The sequence below is a fragment of the Trachemys scripta genome, chromosome 2 (genome assembly GCF_013100865.1).
Source record: "Trachemys scripta elegans isolate TJP31775 chromosome 2, CAS_Tse_1.0, whole genome shotgun sequence".
Taxonomy (NCBI): Eukaryota; Metazoa; Chordata; order Testudines; family Emydidae; genus Trachemys; species Trachemys scripta.
In genome coordinates, this window is record NC_048299.1 from 39,869,944 (window position 1) to 39,892,503 (window position 22,560).

Genomic DNA, 22,560 nt, shown 5'->3' on the forward strand with positions numbered 1-22,560 from the left:
GGTCTCAGATGTATCTTCGGCTTCCCCGGCGCCTGTGACTAGACTCCGCACCAGCAGCCTCGCCCAGCCCGCGGGGAACGAGGCGCCGCGTGGGAGAACACAACACTTCAACGGCTGCTCCCAGCCTCGCGCTTTCGAGCCCCGCTGCACCCAGGGCACGAGCCGGGTCCCCCGCCCAGCGCGAGACAAAACCCGCGGAAGGACTGCAACGGACTGCAGAGAGAGGGCAATGGTAACAGCGAAGGTTACTGGGCATGCTCAGTTCGGGTGAGCATGCTCAGTGCACCCAAAGTCGGGAATTGGGAGCGGGAGCTGTTTGTGTCGTTAAAGCGGCGTCACAGCAGCCTGAGAGGTGGGCACTGGGATTGGTGCTGAGCTGCGCTTCCCCTTCCGGTTCACCCGGGAGAGGAACCGGAAGTTTCTTGTGGAGGCGACTCCGCTGAGTGAAACCTAACAGAGCCGGCTGTGGCGGTTCCTCCTCCCTTCTCTGTGAGCGGCTGTTTGCTGGACCCTCCCCGCGGCCGCCCCTTCTGATCCGGCCCCTTCCCATGTTCAGGGAAAGCGGGTTGGTAGCAGCCCCGTCTCGTTCCAGCGCCAGGAGCCGCCGTCTCCGCCCGGCCCGAGAGCCGCCGCCGCCGCGTCATGTCTGAGCTGAGCCAGGAGCTCGTCCACCTGGTGTGGGGCAAGAAAGCCGGGCCCGGCGGGCTCGCTGACACCATCTTCTGCCGCTGGGCGCAAGGTAGCCGCCCCTCTCCACGCACTCTGCCCTGATTCCTCCGCGCGCGTCGTTCTCCCCCCCGCTCCACTTCCCCCTTCTCTCGCTCCTCCCCATCTCTCTGCCCCTTACTCTTCTCTCCCCCTTCCTCCTCGCCACCCTCGTGCCCTGCACTTTGCTCTTCCCCACTCCTTGCCTCTCTCAGCTGCCCCTTATTTCTCTGGGCCCTCCTCTTCTTCTCCACCCTCTCAGGCTTGCCCTGCATTCGCCTTCTTCATTTGCTCCTCTCTGCCCTCCTCCCCATCCTCTGCCCTTTACTCCTCCTCTTACCTCTCTGCTCTGTACCCCCCTTCTGCCAAGTCCACCCCCTCACTTGCCTTCTCCTCCTCCGATCAGGAACTCAGACTTGTCTCCTTCTGAATGAGTTCTTTTCCCTTTAGTCTTCTGTCACTGATTTAATTCTTCCCAATTCAGCCTCCCGGTTAGTTTTACTCAAAGCTAAATCTTCCCTTTATCAACCCTCTACTTTATCTTTTGTTGTCTTGTCAGTACCAGTCCATGGGGTTTTGTTGCCCCTAAAAAGGGGGGGGGCATAAATTGGGAAATAGCATGCTTGGGGGTACAGTGTATACAGTAATGATGTTTTGCACATGTGTACTTGGTTTATTTTGCTACTAGATCGTTTGTGGCCTATGACTACATGATGAAGCAATTTCACAGCTAAAATATTTTTTGGGTTATCTGGCAATCTCTTTTTAAGATTCTGAAAGGGAATTACAAGAGAAATGGAGGAAATTTACTTATCAAACTGAATCCATACAGCAGTATATACACGTTTTACATGGTCTAGGCTCTTGTTTCCACAATCAGTTTTCCAGTGTTTGCTGCTTATTCTTCTGTGACTACAGAGAAGCACTGGGATCATAAGTAGTTTTGCCAAAACTGGGTACAGACTTGGGCCCAATCTTGCATAGGTTTTTGCACTTGCTCAATTTCAAACTCTCATGTATACAGGGCTGGATTAACTTTCCTGTGGGCCTGGGGCTATTAGATTTTGTGAGGCCCTGTATACAAGTCTCTTTCCTAATTTATAACAAAACGATCACAATTATGGCATCAAGGCTAATAACACTAGTAAACTTGCCTTTTAATTAACATAAAGCCGTTCTGTGGTTACATTTCAGTCTTAAAACGTAGAATATAGTTAATTCAGAATAGCCTACTTCTTACCTTAGAACAGCTGTTATATTAGTTTCTTTAACAGAGACAGTTTGGGTGCAGGAGGGGATTTTGACCTGGGGCAGGAGGTTGGGGTGCAGGAAGGGGTATGAGGTGCAGGCTCCAGCCGTCAGCGCAGCAGGGCTCAGGTAGGCTGCCTGCCTGCGTGCTATAGCTCCATGCCGCTCGTGGAAGTGGACAGCTGCTGGCACATCTCTGGGTGCCCCTGGGGGGAGGGGGACAGTGTGTTTCTGTGTGCTGCCTGTGCACACAAGAACCACCCCCACAGCTCCCATTGACCAGTTCCTGACCAGTGGGAGCTGCAGGGATGGTGCTGGGGGTGGGGGCAGTGCGCGGAACCGCCTCCCCCATCCTTCCCACCAGGGGCCGCAGAGCCATGCCAGCAGCAAGCCACTTCCGGGACTGGCGTGGGGCCATGGCATGCAAGCAGCCTGTCTGAGCCCTGCAGCACCCCGTGGAGCCCCCTTTAGCCCGGGGCCCTGGGCAGCAGCCTCTAAAGTCCCTGCGTTAATCCGGTTGACTTAATCAGGTGCAAATATCTGTGCAGGACTGGTGCTTCTTCATAGGAAAACAAGTAATGGTAACCATGGAATCTGAGATCTATACTATATTATATCTATACTATATGCAGATTTTGTGCAAGTTATTGTTAATAATTTTGTATAGAGAATCTTATTTGGGAACTGAAATTGTAAAGTTGGACCCAGATATTTATTTGAAAATAATGAATAAGGAATGAGAAGAAGTTGAAATGTTTCATTTGGCTTGATGACTGATATAACAAAGAGAAATATGAATCTCTCAACTAGGCAATTTTAAAAGGAACATGCTCATAAATTGGGGGCTGCATGTGTAGGACTGAATTTTGAAAAGCATCAGACAGATAAATCAGCAGGGGCATCGAATACTTTGTTTTTACTAGTAAAAAGCAGGGTTTTGGTGGGGGTGGTGGTATTAGACTGAAGTGAGCAGAATCCAGATATAAAAGATTCAAAGGAGAGAACTTGGAAGAATGGAATGTTGCTGCTCTAAAGGAATTGAATTGTAATTAAATAGATTTGAGTGTTTTTTTTTCAGATAACTGGAAACAAAGGTGAATGCAGAAGGGAAATGATTAATGAAGAATGGGATTGGATTGGGAGGATGGTCATAGAACTAGGTGAGGAAAGATGGGAGAGTGTTGGTGATTATAAAATATTGTGTTAGTTGTTTAGAGGTAAGTAATCATCGTGTACATGGATGAAAGGAAGACAGGCAAGCCAGGTTTTCTGATATAGAAGAAGAAAGATGAGCTCCCATAGGATAGTATTAGTCTTGCCTTTGAAGAGCATAGCTATACCTTGGATAGAGGGAGACTGAAGGAAGCTGGGTGTTAGGTTTTGACTTCTTAAAGTTGACAGTACATAAAGACTATGTTGGCTGAGGAAGACTACTTCTGGGTTTCAACAAGTTGTTAAGAAAGAAGTAGTGCATTAGATTTCTGTATTATTAAAATTATTATAGAAATTCCCCAAGAAGAGATTACTTGTGGGGAGTAAAAGGAGGAAGGGAAGCCAAAGGGGTCAGTAGATAAGGTAGGTGGACTAGACTTCAAAAAACCCTTAAGACTTGGTTTGGTCTAACTGAATTATCCTTTTGGAATTTAAAGAAGGGCCAAAAAGTAGATGAAATCCTAAAGGGCATCATACAATAAGCAGGTCTTAGCCGAAGTTCAAATGAACATTTGCTATAGGCATTATGTAAAAATAAAAAAATCCAGATACACTTTTTGGAAAGGCTAAAATTATAGTACTCAGAGTATCCATACTAAGGAATATCAGATGTACAAATAATACTTCTGGGGGAATTCTGCACCACTGCATGCATGCATAATGTGCTGTGCATATTTTTAATTTTTTGAGCAGAAAACAGCTTCTGCTTGAAAGTTGCTGCAGTTCTGCCTTTTGCCCACCAGAGGATGCTGTGGCAATAGACCAGAGCTGCAGCTTCCGGGCAGCTGGGAAAGTCAAAGAGCCCTGCCTTCTTCACAGCGCCTATTGGGCTAGGTCAGGAGACAGAATATGGGGAGAAAGACAACATGGGGCTGCTGGGGAGGGGGGGGGGGGTCACAGATGGGCTCCTAAGGGCTAGTGGCAAAGGACAGACTGGGGCAGGGACTGAATGGGAGTGGAGGTGCAGGGGGGGGGGTGCAAGGCCCTAGGGGGGGGGGGGTGGTTGAGTATGGGCATAGAGACATATGGGCACGGGAAAGGGGGTGCAGGGCCACATGAGGAACTACTCAGAGTTCTGTATTAATATGCCTAGTAAGGAATCTATTTGTGTCAAAACATTTCTTGAATCTTTTTTTGTTGTTTGTATTGTTGCATACATACTTGCTGACAGGTATTTTGAAATAAATTACCAAAAATAATTGAAATTGGTGTGATTATATTGTGTTATTTTGACAAATAAAATGTGCAAAATTTTAAAATATTGTGTGCAAAATTTGTGATTTTTGTTGTTGTTGTTGCAGAATTCCCCCAGGAGTTAAATAACTTTCATATGTCATTACATGTACAGTATTGATTCAGTATCCATTCACCATAATGCTGTTAATACTCAAGATTGCCAGCAAAGCAATTCTAATAATAATATTAACAGAACTAAATGGCAGCAATGACTTTAGTTTAAATAAAAAGAACAGGAGTACTTGTGGCACCTTAAAGACTAACAAATTTATTAGAGCATAAGCTTTCGTGGACTACAGCCCACTTCTTCGGATGCATATAGAATGGAACATATGTACATATGTATGTTCCATTCTATATGCATCCAAAGAAGTGGGCTGTAGTCCACGAAAGCTTATGCTCTAATAAATTTGTTAGTCTCTAAGGTGCCACAAGTACTCCTGTTCTTTTTGCGGATACAGACTAACACGGCTGCTACTCTGAAACCTTTAGTTTAAATGATATAATTGTACTCTACCAACTTAAATAAACATTTGCCAAATATTCCTTTAGTATGGCATGTCTCCTTAGGGCAGACTAAACAAGTTAGGCAAATCTGACCTGACATTTTTAGGTCACACAGTTGAAAAATGATATAATATAGTAAACAAAAAAGATTCAAGCTCTCTAGCAAACCCCTGAAGAATGTGAAACAAATGCAAGATTTCTTGTGTGTGGTGGGATGGTACCCTATACTTTTTTTTTCATTGCAATTATTGAATCATCAAAATAACTGAATACTACCCTGTACTTTTGAGAACACTGCAATGGTACTCTTTTTTTAAAGTTAAAGGAAAATTGTAGTCTATATTGGCTCATTGAGGTCAGAAGCTATCTCAGATTGTACATATGAATGCCAGTAGGCTATGGGATGTTCCTAGCTCATAGCATTGGTGGCAATCTATATCATTAGGTCATTTAAACCAGGTGAATGAAATGACACCAATGAAACGTTTGGCAGCACTATGCATTAATAGAGATTTTGGTTCAAATTAAGGGAATCTAAATACGGTAGGTATAACTTGTGTATACTGGCGCTTGGTATGTAAATTAAATCAGTGTAGACTCAGATCATCTTGAACTAACAGCCAGTTAGTAACAGGTCAGTTACACACTATTATGCATCACCTCTGGGTTTGGCTGACAGACTAAGGAAGATGTAATTTTCATTTCTAGTGAAGGAATGGTCTAATTTACTTAGTGAAGGGTGCCATAAATTACATAATTTTAGACTGGCCTATAAATGTAGTTCATTGTGTAAAGACTACTAGCTGAATATTGTTTGGTGCTTGGAATACTTTAGTCCACCCTAACTTAAATTTTTGTGTGGCAAATTGGGCTTTGATGTTTCCGTTTTAAGATTTTACCATGGATATGGAAGAGGAAATCTTTCAGATGTCCTGTCCAGGATCATCTTGAACGTGTCTAGCTCATTGACAATTAACATTCCAAAAGGGCTTTCTGTAGTTGAAAGCAGATAGTGCATGCCTTAAAAAAAAAATAAAAATCCTTAATTGTGGCCCAGTAGTGCCTCCTGTGATGTCAGTGGGAGATTTACCATGGATTTCAGTGGAAGCAGAAATGGATTATTTACAGAGAGTGAATATTCAGTAAAAAGAAGCTCAAAAATCAGCTTTTACAGTAAGATACGGTGTCTCAAGTTTCTAAACAGGATTTATATGGAGCAATATTCTTACCGAATCAGAATGAGTACGGTAGAGTGTTGGAAGTCACATTCTGATGAACATCTTAATTTTGTTCACTACTTTACATGTTACTAATTCAAAACTCTAGGGACTAGCCCTTTTTGGCCATGTGTCATTGCTGATATAAGTAATATTGTGGAATGTAATCTGCCCCCTGGTACTCCATACATTTTTGATTTTCATGTGTCATAAATTAGACTTGTTTGCTCTGTAAAAATGGTATTTTCTGGTCTACAAAACTAACTTGATCTTGATAAATAAAGTGAGTGGCATTCCTGTCAAGGAGAATATATGTAATAAGTGTGCATGCTTAAGTACATCATTAACCATGCTCTTTTTCATTTTCAGGGTTTGTATATAGTGAATCTGAATCAACTGCATTAGAACAATTTGAAGGTGGCCCTTGTGCGGTGATTGCACCTGTTCAGGTAAAGTGCACTGGTTACAGAAATGGTTTAAACTTAACAGGCACAAAATTTCACCAGCTCTTACATAATTTATATGGTACCATAGCTGAATAAAAAAATCAAGCTAAAGATAGAGAGGGATCCCCAGCCAGTTGAATTTACAACATCTGATAAATACAACACATGAGACAACAGTCTAAGAACAAGAAGGGACAAAAATAGTCTATCAACATAGAGACTTCACGAAAGTGGTATTTTCCTTCTGGGAAATAAGAGAGACGAATTCAAGCCTAGTTAGCTTAAAAGAAGGTATAGAGCAGAAGCTGAGCGGGATAAAAGAGCAATTAAAAATGTAGCAAGTGAAAAGAAAGCACAGATGAGATGTAAGCAAGATTGATATGAAATTAAAATTACATAATCCTTTTTACCTCAAATTCACCAATGCTTTTCTTAAAAGTATTGCCTTCACCACAGCAGTCCCAGGCACCACTGCAATAGGTAATTCTGTTCAAAAAATTTAGAGCATTTGAGTTTCAAGTGGTTACTGAATAAACAAGTGAAAATAATAAACTTTCATAGTCCCAAATCACTGGGATTGAAATCTGTGAAGTCAATATAATTAAGACATTAAATTTATCATTGCCGTTTTTGGGACTCCTATACTGGAAACTTTATATGGATTGCAGAACCCTTGATTGCCTGTGATGATGATTTTCAAACTTTCATAGTGTGGGTTACGTTAGTATCTTGTAGCCAATCCCAAAGTGAATTAACATACCTGTGATAATTTAAGCAATTGCTTAAATGGCAAAGTAATAATAGGAAAGTATTTAGTTTGGTTTTTTTAGCTCTTTCTAATGTAGCTTCCATTGCAATCTGTGGTCCATAGTTTGGGAGCCACTGTTCCATGACATGGGCATTATAATACAATTAAGTCCTCCTAATTTGGGAGAAAAGAACACAAGTCAGTCAGCCTATAAATCTAAATAAATGGAAGGGGTATGCCAATGGTTCGAAATCTATGAGACTGTTCTCATTTCAATGTATATAGATTCAATTCCCTTGTCCTTCAATTTGTCTTTTAAAAAATTATTTTAAAAATGCATGGGTGAGTTAAATGGGTTTTGATTGGGGGAGCAGGAAGGAAGGGCTCAAACGAGGAGTAAGGAGAGAACCTGGAGTAGCTGCTGATAGCATGGATGGCTAAAGGAAGAAAGCTAGCTAAAGAGCCCCGAAAGGAGAATCTGTTGGGTAAGTGAGCCTGGTGCAAGGAAAGGGAGACTATGGGAGTGCTGTAACACTCTGAAATACTATGTGGTATGAGTATTAGAGCAGGAGCATATAAATGTGTGTTTACTTTTGCATTGTAAGTGGCAAAAAGAACATCATTTTGCATATTTGGTTTTGAAGTTGGTAGTTTGAGACCTGATTTTTATTTTTATTATTTTTTTTAATCACAGGGATTTATAGAAAACCTAGCAGATCTCTAGAACTGCGATATATTTTCAGACTGATACGGGGAAACATTACCCAGGCACCCTTTTAAAAGAAAAATGTATCTTGCAAGCTGCTGAGCTTGTTAACTGCTGAAAATGTTTAAAAAGAACAGGAGTACTTGTGGCACCTTAGAGACTAACAAATTTATTAGAGCATAAGCTTTCGTGGACTACAGCCCACTTCTTCGGATGCATATAGAGTGGAATAAATTGAGATATATATATACACACATACAGAGAGCATAAACAGGTGGGAGTTGTCTTACCAACTCTGAGAGGCCAATTAAGTAAGAGAAAAAAAACTTTTGAAGTGATAATCAAGATAGCCCAGTACAGACAGTTTGATAAGAAGTGTGAGAATACTTACAAGGGGAGATAGAAAATTGGAATATGACCAAGAGACTGCTAGACAGCTCTCTAACACCACATTCTACAGGCCATTATCCTCTGATCCCACTGAGGATTAGCTAAAGAAACTACACCATCTGCTAAAAAACTCCCTGACAAAGCACAGGAACAAATCTGTACAGACACATGCCTAGAACCCCGACCAGGGGTATTCTATTTGCTACCCAAGATCCATAAACCTGGAAATCCTGGATGCCCCATCATCTCAGGCATTGGCACCCTAACATCAGGTTTGTCTAGTTATGTGGACTCTCTCCTCAGACCCTACGCTACCAGCAGTCCCAGCTATCTTCGAGACACCACTGACTTCCTGAGGAAACTACAATCCATCGGTGATCTTCCAGAAAACACCATCCTGGCCACTATAGACGTAGAAGCCCTCTACACCAATATTCCACACAAAGATGGACTACAAGCTATCAGGAACAGTATTCCCGATAATGTCACAGCTAACCTGGTGGCTGAACTTTGTGATTTTTGTCCTCACCCACAACTATTTCCCTTTTGGGGACAATATATACCTTCAAGTCAGCGGCACTGCTATGGGTACCCGCATGGCCCCACAATATGCCAACATTTTTATGGCTGACTTAGAACAACGCTTCCTTAGCTCTCATCCTCTAATGCTCCTACTCTACTTGCGCTACATTGATGACATCTTCATCATCTGGACCCATGGAAAAGAAGCCCTTGAGGAATTTCACCATGATTTCAATAATTTCCATCCCACCATCAACCTCAGCCTAGATCAATCCACACAAGCGGTCCATTTCCTGGACACTACTGTGCTAATAAGCGATGGTCACATAAATACCACCCTATACCTGAAACCTACTGACCGCTACACTTACCTACATGCCTCCAGCTTCCATCCAGGACACACCACACGATCCATTGTCTACAGCCAAGCTCTAAGATATAACCGCATTTGCTCCAATCCCTCGGATAGAGACAAGCACCTACAAGATCTCTATCAAGCATTCTTAAAACTACAATACCCACCTGCTGAAGTGAAAAAACAGATTGACGGAGCCAGACGAGTACCCAGAAGTCACCTCCTACAAGACGGGCCCAACAAAGAAAATAACAGAACACCACTAGCTGTCACCTTCTGCCCCCAACTAAAACCTCTCCAGCGCATCATCAGAGATCTACAACCTATCCTGAAAGATGATCCTTTACTCTCACAGATCTTGGGAGACAGACCTGTCCTCGCTTACAGACAACCCCCCAACCTAAAGCAAATACTCACCAGCAACCACACATCACTGAACAAAACCACTGACCCAGGAACCTATCCTTGTAACAAACCCCAATGCCAATTCTGTCTACATATCTATTCAAGTGACATCATCATAGAACCCAATCACATCAGCCAGACCATCAGGGGCTCGTTCACCTGCACATCTACCAATGTGATATATGCCATCATGTGCCAGCAATGCCTCTCTGCCATGTACATTGGCCAAACCGGACAGTCTCTACGCAAAAGAATTAATGGACACAAATCTGACATCAGGAGTCATAATACTCAAAAACCAGTGGGAGAACACTTTAACCTGTCTGGCCATTCAATGACAGACCTGTGGGTGGCTATATTACAACAGAAAAACTTCAAAAACAGACTCCAACTAGAGACTGCTGAGCTGGAATTGAGATGCAAACTAGACACAATCAACTCCGGTTTGAATAAGGACTGGGAATGGCTGAGCCATTACAAACATTGAATCTATCTCCCCTTGTAAGTATTCTCACACTTCTTATCAAACTGTCTGTACTGGGCTATCTTGATTATCACTTCAAATGTTTTTTTTCCTCTTACTTAATTGGCCTCTCAGAGTTGGTAAGACAACTCCCACCTGTTTATGCTCTCTGTATGTATGTATATATATCTCTATATGCATCCGAAGAAGTGGGTTGTAGCCCACGAAAGCTTATGCTCTAATAAATTTGTTAGTCTCTAAGGTGCCACAAGTACTCCTGTTCTTTTTGCGGATACAGACTAACATGGCTGCTACTCTGAAACCTGAAAATGTTTACTTTGGTCTCTGCATGGAAGGAGGTTAGGGTAGTGTTCTATGTAACTTAGTATGTAGAATTATGACGTGGTGGTGTACCTTCACTTAAGCAAGAGTCCCATGGGGTAGTAGTTAGTTCGATATACAATTTGGCATACAGGTATGAACTCTGGTAGGCAGTATGGGTATACTTCACACTTGAGGTTTATACTTAAAACTAGAGAAACTTATTCTGAAGCCACTGATGTAATAGGTCTGAGTAGGGAAACCAGAGAACAAATGAAGCTCTGGCATGCTTTCATAGTTTGAGCTCAAATATCTGACATTTTAACTGTATTTTATTGCTGTCTTTTTAATATATATATATATAATGTGAAATGTAGAATTGAATTGATGTAGAGTAAAAATTGATTACCGTATATACTTGTTCATAAGCCGAATTTTTTAGTAAAAAAGGAAAGCACCAGAGAAGGGGGTCGGCATATGAATGGGTATAGAGAGGGAAAGGTGGGACACAGTCCCTCTGCCCAACAGAGGGAGCAAGGAGAGGCAGCACTGCCAGCAGACCCAAAAGGAAAGAGGTGGGGCCAGAGTCTCTCCGCTTCTGGCCACACTGCTCTTCCCCCAGCCTTCAAAGCAGCTGCAGCTCTGGGGCTGGCAAGGTGCAGCCGTGCCACTTGGCCCCGCCCCCCAGAGCAGGCTGTGGCTGCTGCGTCCGTGCCGCCCGGCCCAGCCCACTAGAACATGCTGCGGCCACGCCGCCCGGCCTGGCCCACCGGAGCAGGCTGCGGCCGCGCTGCCCAGCCTGCCAGAGCAGTTCCAGCCAGGCCAGAGATATCCTCCCCAGATAAGGTGAGAGGGATGGGATGGGGAGATTGTGGGGGTCCCAGGCTAGGGGTGGGGTCAGGGGGAGGGTGGTCACAGGTTACTGCCCTGACTCCCAGCTTCTCTTCCCCCCCCCCCCCCCCCAAAACATTTCCCCACCAGTTGCTGTCCCAGTCCATCAGGGTAAGCAGCTGGCACGCCAGGACACTTTGTTTATTTACGTTTACCTCCGTGCCTGCAGACGCTCGAGATAAACAAACCATCTTGTCCTGCCAGTGGCTTATCCTGATGGCCCAGGAGCCAAAGTTTGCTGACCCCTGAATTATAGGGTTGGTTTATGAATGGGTCATAAAAAATTTCCATTTTTACTTATTCATCTTGGGGGGGGGGGGGTTGGCTTATAAACGAACTGGCTTATGATCGATTATATACAGTACTTCATCTTGTAGTCTAATGCTTGTTTCTTTCACTACATAAAGGCATTCCTTTTGAAGAAGCTTTTCACCTGTGAGAAGTCTGCTTGGAGAGAATGTCAAGGTAATTAGGACCTGTTTTCGTATTTTTTTATTCTAGTAATTTGCATTACAAAGAGGTTTATAAATATTTGTACATTTGCCTAACTGTGCTGCCATGCTGTCTTCATAGTGGGGAAAAATGATACTTATACTTCACATGGCACTAACTTGCTAATTTTCATACTTCAGTGCCAGTCTACAATGTTTTGATCACATTGGTGGACATCACTGATTGAATCATTCATCTTGGATTAGTTTAAATTCTTATAAACTAAACTGAAAGTGAGTAACAGAAATCTTATTGAGATATACCTTTGGAGGGCTGGCTTTAAATTTCTGTACTCTGACAGCTGCCAACGTTAATAAGTGGGTGCATACATTCAATGCTATTAGCATACTTAAGATAGTGATAATCAGTAATTGAACTCATGCAGGTTTCTGATCTTTCAGAGGAAGAACAGAAGAACCTTCTTTGTCATACGTTATGTGACATTTTAGAGATGGCTTGCTCTGATAATTCTGAATCGTACTCTTTGGCAACATGGATAAGAGGAAAAACAACTGAAGAGACTGCTAGTATTTCTGAGAGTCCTGTCGAGTCAAGTCATCAGGAGGAACAACCCTGTAAGATGTATTTCTCTCTAAATTAATTGTGTTGTCTCCTGAGCAATAGTTCATTCTTTTAGAGAACCCTCAATAGCTATGTCGGCGGACACAGTTCTCCTGCCAACCTAGCGTTATCTACACCAGCGCTTAGATCAGTGTAACTTACATCGCTCAAAGGGGGTGGCTTTTTCACTCCCCTGAGCGACGTAAGTTATATTGCAATAAGTGCTAGTGTAGACAGATGGTGTGAGGAAGGGGGGTGCACCATCAAGGTGATAGTCATACATTATTTATTTCAAATTTTGTTGTACATGAATGTACTTGTTTTCTGTAGGCAATATTACAAGAGAAAGCTTTTAAGAATAGATAAATCGGGTGATAGTATTGGATAGAGTTTGGATCATAAGCTCTTTTTGGTAAGGATTGTCTTTATTAACCTCTGGTAAGTGCCGAGGATGCTTTGGAATGCTCAGATAATAATAGTTAAACATACTTGTTCCTAGAAGCTGCTTAATTAACAAAGTTCAACCTCACCATATAGTGGCTATTAGAAAGATTAGAAGTCTCTCAGAGAGGATCACTTATGGAATTTCTGCCCGTTTTTGTTCAACAAACATGTTTTTCCACTTAAGACATAATGTGCATAAAGTTGTATTGGCAACTTATTTCTAGGGATTGGTAAATTCCTTCTTTGAAAGATTATTGTAACCAGGGAATAGCAGTATCTGTGTAAAATATTTTCTGTATGGTTTCCTGTTTGTCATGAACATCATCTTTGTGCTATGAAATTTGTCTTGTAAGAGATTGGAGCAGGTTCTGGTTGCCGCAAGGCTTTTCCAAACCGACTCTCCTTGTTAAAATACTGACCTGTCCTGAGCCCTATGTGAACATGGAAAGTGGGCTTGCTTACCACAAAAAACCCTCTCCCTTTCCCCTGCAGCAACCTTGATATTGGCAGCCTGGCCACTTAGGGCTTCTCTTCACTGCATTGACAACTTGGGCTCAACCAGACTCCTGTCCCCCCACACACAAATCTCTAGCTCAAGTTCAGTAGTACTTTAAGCTCCACCTAGCTAGCCCATAAAGGAGGGTGGTTTGGAGCAGAGTGCTGCTAAAGCTGGAGCTAGTAATGTAGAGGGGATGTAGCAACTCCACTTTCAACTAATCTGCTGATAATTCAATCACTCTAGTTCAAAGTGTTCAGTAGTGTGGTCACTCTCACTACAGCTAGGCTAGTTGGAATGTATGAGCTAACTGTTGTAGTGAACTAATCTGTCCCAACGTATTCCTAAATATTTTTTGATGTTGCTGTACCAGTTTGGGAGTCGTGGTTGACTTTGCCCTTTATAAATGGGATGTGATATCACATCTCAGCATTAGTCAAATTTTCCCTCTGTTCTGAAGAGCCTGTACTTTAAAGGAAGAGCGGGGAACTTTAATGGTGAACCTCCCTTGTCTGTCTCTCTCTCTGCTCTGGGGCATTGAACAACCCATCTCTTATTTGTACTCTGGAGTTCAAGAAGTATTTTGATTTTTTACTTCCCTCCTGGTCTCAAGATTTTTTTTCTCCTGTCCTCATTTTCTCCCATTTTAGCTATAGGGGGGCTTCCAAGTCCTTAGCTGGCTAGGCTGTGGACAGAGAGATGGGTACCAAGGAACTGATGGCAGTGCAAAGTTTCAGCACTAGCAGGGTTAAGATATAGATTGAAATTTCCTGCCTTTGCTGCTGTGACCAATGAACATTCAAACTTCGCCTTTTCGTTTTTCAAGACTTTTGATGTTGCGGAGGACAGGATGGTTTCACAGATGGCAGTCAGCTTGACAGTCAGGCTGCTGCTTTTGGGAGTCTAATTACATACTTCCAATGGAATAAAAGCTGAAGTATATTTATAATGTTGTAAACATTTCTACCTCTGTCTTAATACATTAATACTATAAAATAATTCCAAATATTGTAAATATAGTATTTTTTTAAACTCAGCTTTTTTCTAATCACCTTTTTTCTTATATGGATATTTTTTTATTTCATCTGTTCTTTCGTCTCCTCTTTTACTCCCAGCTAAATGTTGTTTGTGTGATCTCATCTGAATTATGCCTGTCTCCACTATTTTTTTTAGTGCTACCCCTTCTCTTCCAGGCCCCTCATCTGTTGTCTGCCTGTTTCCTGCTTTTGTTCCAAATGTTAAGTTTCTGCTATTCCATTCCAAGTAGTATCAGAGTGAAATGGTCTAAAATACTGTTCTTACTGTCAACAAAGTGGATTCAAACACACATACAGAATGGTCATGTTTGTTTCATCTGCTTTTGTGGTGTACACTAATGACTTGTTGGCCATGCACTTCATTATAATCATGCAAGCTCTCGGGTTCAAATGTTGATTTGTATGTATATTCTCTCTAACTTTTTTCCTTTCTTTTTTTTTTTTTTTGTTTTGTTTTAAAAAACTTAGTCTCTTTAGCTACAATAGCAGTTATGACGACTTCTTTAAAGTTACAATAATTTTCATTATGAACTACTGTTCATGTGTTTTCCAAAATACATTTTTTTTGCGGGAATGTAACATGCATGATTTCTGCCCCAAAATAATTTTTTTAGACTGTGTAAAGTTTTTTAGCCATTAAGTTGGAAGGATTAAATGATCATTCCCCTTTTTCAAAAAATATTCTGGTCCAGTCACTTTTTATGGGGTTAACTTGCCAATTTCTATCTTGATACGTGAGTGGTCCACTGACTAGAGAAACAAGCTTGTAAGTCATAAAACAGATATACCTCTACCCCGATATAACGCGACCCGATATAACACAAATTCTGATATAATGCAGTAAAGCAGTGCTCCGGGGGGAGGGGGGGGGGGCGCTGCACACTCTGGCGGATCAAAGCAAGTTCGATATAATGCAGTTTCACCTATAACGCGGTAAGATTTTTTGGCTCCCGAGGGCAGTGTTATATTGAGGTAGAGGTGTAGCTCTGAATTTTTTTTACTTATTTAAAAAAGGAAATCTATTAAGACAAGGATCCACAGGTAACTTAGCCATTTCAGGATTGATTTTAAGGTTCTAACTATTATCTGACCACATTGCACATTTGTCGTATCTTCTGTTCTAGTTCAAGTATTTGTCTTCGTATTTCTCCAGAATGCACATGGTAGGACATGAGACTTACAAAAAGATCACGTTCTTCTTATAAATATACCTTTTGCAATTCCTGACTGCTTGTGATTTTTAAAACTATTAATATGTAGGTGACAGTGCTGAGGATACTGAAATCATGGTCCAAAAACCCCCCATTAGCCATTGCAAAAGTCACCTCTTCACCGAAGAGAGAAGCATATTGTGTATTGCAGGCAAACTAAAAAGGCCCTTCAAAGTACAACTTTGATATTCAATTAAGCCATTCCTCTACAGATAAATGAGATACTTTGAGGAATGCTTAATGCTTTGTGAACCTTCATACAGGATCAGTAGTGTTGCTTATGACAGGTACACGTGTAATTGATACAGGGCACAATCATGCATTCATTGAAGCAAACAGAATCACTGCTACTGACTTCTGTGCCTTCAGGATCAAATAGCTATTCAGAAATTCATTGTTCAGTTTTAATCGAAAGTGGAAGCATCTGTTGTATCTATTATACACAAGGAATAAGATGAAAACATTCAGGAATATTGGTGGAGTCCAAGCCTATTAATGATGCTGCTTTTTGAGTGTCTCTTGTAAAATGTGTAAAACAAATCTAAGATTACAAGTATCAAAAAGATTTTAGAGCCTAATTATTTAAAAGCAAGGGGAAGTCAAGAAAAGCTCATTTTCTCTCTATTTCAAAAGCTTTTATGAGGGACCAAAAGGTCTACAGTGAACCTGGGACAACACTACATGCTGTATTCTTTTTTTTTCCCCTCTAGCTGTAGATATATTTGAGGAATGTCTGAGGAGAGAGTTATGAAAACTTGTTGCAGGAACAGTGTGCCTAAAACTATCTGGAACCATTCTAATTTGTTTACAAAAACAAATGTTTCTTAAACATTTGAAAAAAAGTACAGCTTTCTTACATTGACACTGCTCTAAAACTATTCAAATAATCATGCTTGCTTTCCTCTAGAAAATAATACTTGCAGTTGACTTGCAAAATTATTTGTAGCATGCTTCTGCTTGGTGACTAACAATCATCATCACTTTTGCAAAATCAACCGTTTATATTTTTACAAATTTTCAAGGTTACAAACTAGGGGCTGTGTAATCTTGATTTTTTTGCTTTTGTTTTTTGTTTTGTTTTTTTCAAATTTTAAGATACAAATCCATGAATGCACCACTATTTAGATTACAGAGAAGTATGGTGAATAACCCATATTGTTACAGTGAAGAAGATTACATCAGTTAGATACAAAAATTGAAAATAAAATTGAAAATTTCAAAAGGAGGGAAAATTAAAAATATAATTGATGCTTGAAAGTATACTAGCTTGCTGTGCGTATCTTGTGTCATTTTTTGCCATGTGTAGTGCTGAAAAGTGTCTCTTGTGTATAGCTGCCTTGGCTGCCGAAGAGCTTGGCTTTGAGCGATTTCATGCATTAATTCAGTAAGTAACATGTTGGAACATTTAAAATACATTATTTTACAATCTCACTAATATTCAAAATCAGATATGTGGCAAAGTGTTGGTCAAACTTGGAGTTTAAAACTTTGTTTTTACGCTGTGTATTTATAATTCAAAAAGGAAGCAATAATTGGTTCAAGATTTTTAAAAATTATCTAAAATGTCAGATTAGCACACTTTACACATAATTATGTGCATCTCCTTGCAGTTAATTAAAAGGCATGTTTAATAAATTTGAGTAAAAAGTATATGAATAATTAAATTTGTGATATAGTCTTCACAGATTATGCTGATCTAAAAAAAAATAAAATAAATGCTTGCTTGACCTGTACTGCAAGAAACAGCTTGCCTCACCTGGTATCTTTCTATAACTTAGGCCAGGAAACTTTTTAAATAAATGTTTGTTTATATATATAAAATATAACCTGTAGTGACCTTTAGATTATTATAGTGGTAACTTTTTTTTATTTTATCCAAAATATGTGTCTGATGGTAATAAATTAAAAAAAAAAAGTTATACCTTTACAGGAATAAAATGTAAGGAACAAAACGAGAATAGTAATAAAAGTTTAAGAATATTTTGGATAAAATAAATGTTACCACTATAATAATCTAAAGGTCACTACAAGTTTTTATCACCTTGAAGAGAACTTACAATAGTCTCTACCAATCAGTTTTCAAAACATCCTTTTCTGTGATGGAGGAAAGAGGAGGAAAAAAAATAACATGTTGCCTGACCTTATAATCAACTCTTGTCTCTTCCTTGGTCCTGTCGTAGGTCCCCAGATGTTTCCCCATCACAGCTTCTCACAAAACACCTCACTGGGAGTGGATATCCTTTCCCATGCCCTGTTGACCAAATTCATTTGGCGGGTTAGGTTTCTGAATTTTCTGTGCCTCCCGTACCTCTTTCAAGGTTGCAGGATGCCTTTTGTTACCAAGAATGGCTTGGGTGAACCTTCCCCTTCACAAGCAAATTTGCACCATTGCAATATAAATTTAACATTAAATAAATTTTATTAAAAACAGAAAAAAGTGGAATAAAAACGATGGCTTGTTTAGTATATTTAGATTTACACTTAGCATAACATACATTGGGTACGGCTTTCTCTGCTTAAGTTACAGAAAAGAAACAATGCGTACGTATTCTTAAAAGAAATTTATGGTTGTGATCCCATGTTGTCCCAAGAGAAAGCAATCACGTCACTTACCTGCATTCAGAGATTTCTTCTACTTCTGACTTTCATTTAAGACCTGTCTGCTTGTCCAGATATGCCTCCCATCATTTAGATTAGCCACCTTATTTTCCATACCAGTTTTTCCCATTACACCCATCCACACACAAGTTGAGGACTTTTTGCTTTCACTAAGGCTTTGTCTAAGAGGTGTCCCATTGAGGCTATGTCCTTTTTTAACAGCAGCCTTTCAAAGGCTTAATGATTCTTTGAGGGGCAAGCTGGTCTTTAAAATGAAGTCTCAGAGAGGAAAGTGGTTTATAATAGGTCCTACACATTGTTCACTGAAGGAAAATAGTTTCACTTGATTGGGTAGAGTTTTTCTTAAGATATAACTCTCCCCTCTTCCTTCCTTTCATTATTAATTACTGTACCGACAGACCTATTCAGTCTACTGCAACTTCAGATTTGAAAAACTTGTTAATTATTTATTCTAGCCACTTTGCGCTATTTCAAATGTACATAATTTATATTAAAATATTTGCATATCAGTAAAAATATAATACTGTAACCAGCTTCTCTAAAGAAACCATTTATTTGCTCCTCTGATAAGTAAATACTAATAGTTGTGGCAGGTATATTAATTGCAGAGATTGCTGTTTAACTGTCTCAGCATGCAGTAACACTGATGTTACTCTGTTTACTTGGACAGCTTAATGTTAGGACCTCAGATTCTCTTTACTTTTTACACTGTTCTAATGCTACATCTAAATTATTTCTCTCTTTTTTTGTCTTCAGCAAGCAATCATTCCAAAGCTTTCCAGAACTAAAGGATGCCATGTGGGATCAGTATTCAGTGTGGACAAATAAATTTGGAGTTTTGCTCTTTCTGTATTCTGTGATATTGACAAAGGTTTGTTTTTAAAAGAAAAGATTTGATCATTATCCTTTTACTTAAAGGTGAGCAGCAAGCTCAGAAATTAAAATTGAGTTAATTCCAGGTTTATGGGTAGGATGGGCTCCTTATTCATGTTGTAGTGGGGCATCCAGCACAGAAATACATTTGTAAATAGTTTATTTTTAATAAAATTCCTTTGTGAACTTCACATGGTATTTTACAGGGGAGTAGGTGGAAAAGAATCTTTTTATAGAGTTAAAATGTATTTCGGTGTTGACTGCCATCCCATCCCTGCCTGTTAAGTAGGAACATTAGGCCCATAAATCTACTGTAGCTCCATTTTCATTTTAGTCTTTAGTTCAGCTGGTAGCAGTGAAATCCTGAGGAAGGGGGAAAGTCAGAGGATCTCCTTGCAATGTTCCCCCATTGATTAACTGTGAGTAGAGTGTTCCTTATCCCATAGACTTTAAGGTCAGAAGGGACCATCATGATCATCTAGTCTGACCTCCTGCACATTGCAGGCCACAGAATCTCACCCATCCACTCCTGTAACAGACCCCTAATCTCTGGCTGAGTTACTGAAGTCCTCAAATCGTGGTTTAAAGACGTCAAGTTAGAGAATTCACCATTTACACTAGTTTAAACCTGCAAGTGACCCATGCCCCGTGCTGCAGAGGAAGGTGAGAAAACCCCAGGGGGTCTGCTGTATTTAGGATCAGAATGACAATCAGTTAGACCCTGAGAAGAGCATATGGGCAAGACCTACCAGCCAGACACCTGGGCAAGAATTCTCTGTAGTAACTCAGAGCCCACCCCATCTTAGTGTTCCATCACCAGCCTTTGGTGATATTTACTGTTGGCAGTCGCAGATCAACTACATGCCATTGTAGGCAGTCTCATCATACCACCCTTTCTGTAAACTTATCAAGCCAGTTACGTTTTTTGTCCATCCATCCGTTCCCCATCCCAATCCTTGGCAGGCTGTTCCAGAACTTCACTCCTTTGAAGTCCATTTGTTCTTCTGTCCACATTGGTACTTAAATACCAGGGAGGGAGAGAAGTTATTTAAGTTATCCCCCAATGATATATAGAGAGCAATCATATCTCCCCTCAGCCTTAATTTGGTTAGGCTAAACAAGCCAATCTCTTTGAGTCTCCTCTCATAAGGTAAGTTTTCCATTCCTCAAATCATCCTAGGAGCTCTTCTCTGCACGTGTTCCAGTTTAAATTAATATTTCTTAAACATGGAAACCAGAATTGTGCACAATATTCCAGATGAGGTCTCACCAGTGCCTTGTATAACAGTACTAACACTTCCCGCTCTCTGCTGGAAATACTGTACCTTATGAATGCTAGGACTGCATTAGCCTTCTTCACATCTACATCACATCACATCGGCGGCTCATAGTCATCCCGTGATCAACCAATACGCCCCAGTCTTTCTCCTCTTCTGTCGCTTCCCACTGACATGTCCCCAGTTTATAGCAAAAATTCTTGTTAGTCCCTAAATGCATGACCTTACACTTTGCACTATTAAATTTCATTCCATTTCTTCTATTCCAGTTTACAAAGTCATCCAGATCTTCTTGTCTGGTCCTCCTCCATATTGGCAATACCTCCCAACATTGTGTCATCCACTAATTTTATTAGCACACTCTCCCTTTTTTTGCCAATGTCAGTAATAAAAATGTTAAATAAGATTGGTCCCAAGACTGGTCCTTGAGGAACTCCACTAGTAACCTCCCTTTAGCCTTAGATTTCACCTTTTTAGTATGTCCCGGTATAGTCTTCCCTTTAATCAGTTCCTTATCCATCTTGCAATTCTCATATAATCCCTACCTTCGCTAATTTAATTAGTAATTTCCCATGTGGAACTGTATAAAATACTTCACTGAAATCCAGGTAGATTAGATCTCTACTACATTTCCTTGACTAAAAAAATCCATTATCTTCTCAAAGAAGGAGATTAAGTTGGTCTGGCACAATCTAGCTTTTTTAAAACCATATTATATTTTATCCCAATTGTTAACCTCTATGTCCTTAACTACTTTCTCTTTCAAAATTTGTTCCAAGACCTTGCATGCAACTGAGGTCAAACTAACAGGCCTTTAGTTTTCTGGATCACTTTTTTCCCCCTTTGTTAAAAATAGGAACTGTATTAGCAATTCTCTTGTTAGAGGGTGCGACCCCCCCAAGTTTACAGATTCATTAAAAAGCCTTGCTAGTGGGCTTACAATTTCATGTGCCAGTTCCTTTAATATTCCTGGAGGGAGATTACCTGGGCTGCTTTTAGTCCCATTAAGCTATTTGTGTTTGATTTCACCTTGGATGTGGTAATTTCTACCTCCATATCCTCATTCCCGTTAGTCACCCTGTCACTACCCCAAGCTCTTCATTAGCCTCATTAAAAACTGAGGCAAAGTATTTGTTTAGGTGTTGGGCCATGCCTAGATAATCTTTAACCTCCACCCCATCCTCCGTGCTTAGCGGTCCCACTTCTTCTTTTCTTGTTTTCTCATTTATATGGCTATAGAACCTTTTACTTTTCTAATTCCCTTTGCAAAATCCAACTCTGTTTGCCTTTTGGTATTTCTCATTTTATCCCTACACTTTCTGACCTCCAGGAGGTAGTTTCCCTTGCTGATCCCTCCCTCTTCCATTCCTTGTAGGCTGTCTGCTTTCTCTTAGTCACCTGCCTAAGATGCTTTCTCATCCAGCTTAGTCTGCAGCCCTTCCTTATGAATTTTTTCCCTTTGCTTGGGATGCAGGCTTCAAATAGTTTCTACAACTTTGACTTAAAGTAATTCCAAGTGTCTTCCACATTCAGATTTTTGAGTTCTTCAGTCTAGTTCACTTTCCTAACTAATTCCCTGAATTTTTTTAAAAGTTAACCGTTTTGAAATCAAGGACCCTAGTTGCAGATATGTTTTTGTATATCCTTCCATTTAGTTAAACTGAATTAGCTCATGGTCACTTGAACTAAGGTTGTCCTCTATAACCAGCTCTTCTATTTGGTCCTCACTATGTATCAATATTAGGGTTGTTGATTAATTGCAGTCAACTCACGTGATTAACTCAAAAAAATTAATCGCGATTAATTGCATTATTAATTGCACTGTTAAACAATAGAATACCAATTGAAATTTATTTAATATTTTGGATGTTTTTCTACATTTTCATATACACTGTAGTCTGTGTTGTAATTGAAATCAAAGTGTATATTTTTGATTACAAATATTTTCACTGTAAAAATAAAAGAAATAGTTTTCAATTCACCTCATACAAGTACTATAGTGCAATCTCTTTGTCATGAAAGTGCAACTTACAAATGTAGATTTTTTTTTTTTTTTTTTGGTTACATATCTTCACTCAAAAAAAAAAAAAAAAAATTAAAACTTTAAAGCCTACAAGACCACTCAGTCCCACTTCTTATTCAGCCAATCGCTAAGACAAAAAAGTTTGTTTACATTTA

At 40.2% G+C, this 22,560-nt stretch overlaps 1 protein-coding gene across 4 annotated transcripts in view; it reads left to right on the top strand.

Annotated features, from left to right (window-relative positions):
* The first annotated feature begins 396 nt into the window (after nucleotides 1–396).
* MINDY3 (MINDY lysine 48 deubiquitinase 3) overlaps nucleotides 397–22,560 on the top strand; it is a 73,691-nt gene continuing 51,527 nt past the window's right edge. Inside the window, exons 1-6 of one of the 4 annotated variants that reach the window (XM_034760361.1) lie at nucleotides 397–739; nucleotides 6,495–6,574; nucleotides 11,780–11,837; nucleotides 12,266–12,439; nucleotides 16,946–16,997; nucleotides 18,989–19,103. In XM_034760361.1, the coding sequence (XP_034616252.1) occupies nucleotides 643–739; nucleotides 6,495–6,574; nucleotides 11,780–11,837; nucleotides 12,266–12,439; nucleotides 16,946–16,997; nucleotides 18,989–19,103 (576 nt within the window). In that variant the 5' untranslated portion in view covers nucleotides 397–642. Of the gene's footprint in view, nucleotides 740–6,494; nucleotides 6,575–11,779; nucleotides 11,838–12,249; nucleotides 12,440–16,945; nucleotides 16,998–18,988; nucleotides 19,104–22,560 lie in introns of those variants that run through there. The other 3 variants (XM_034760360.1, XM_034760362.1, XM_034760363.1) reach the window with 3 other exon arrangements.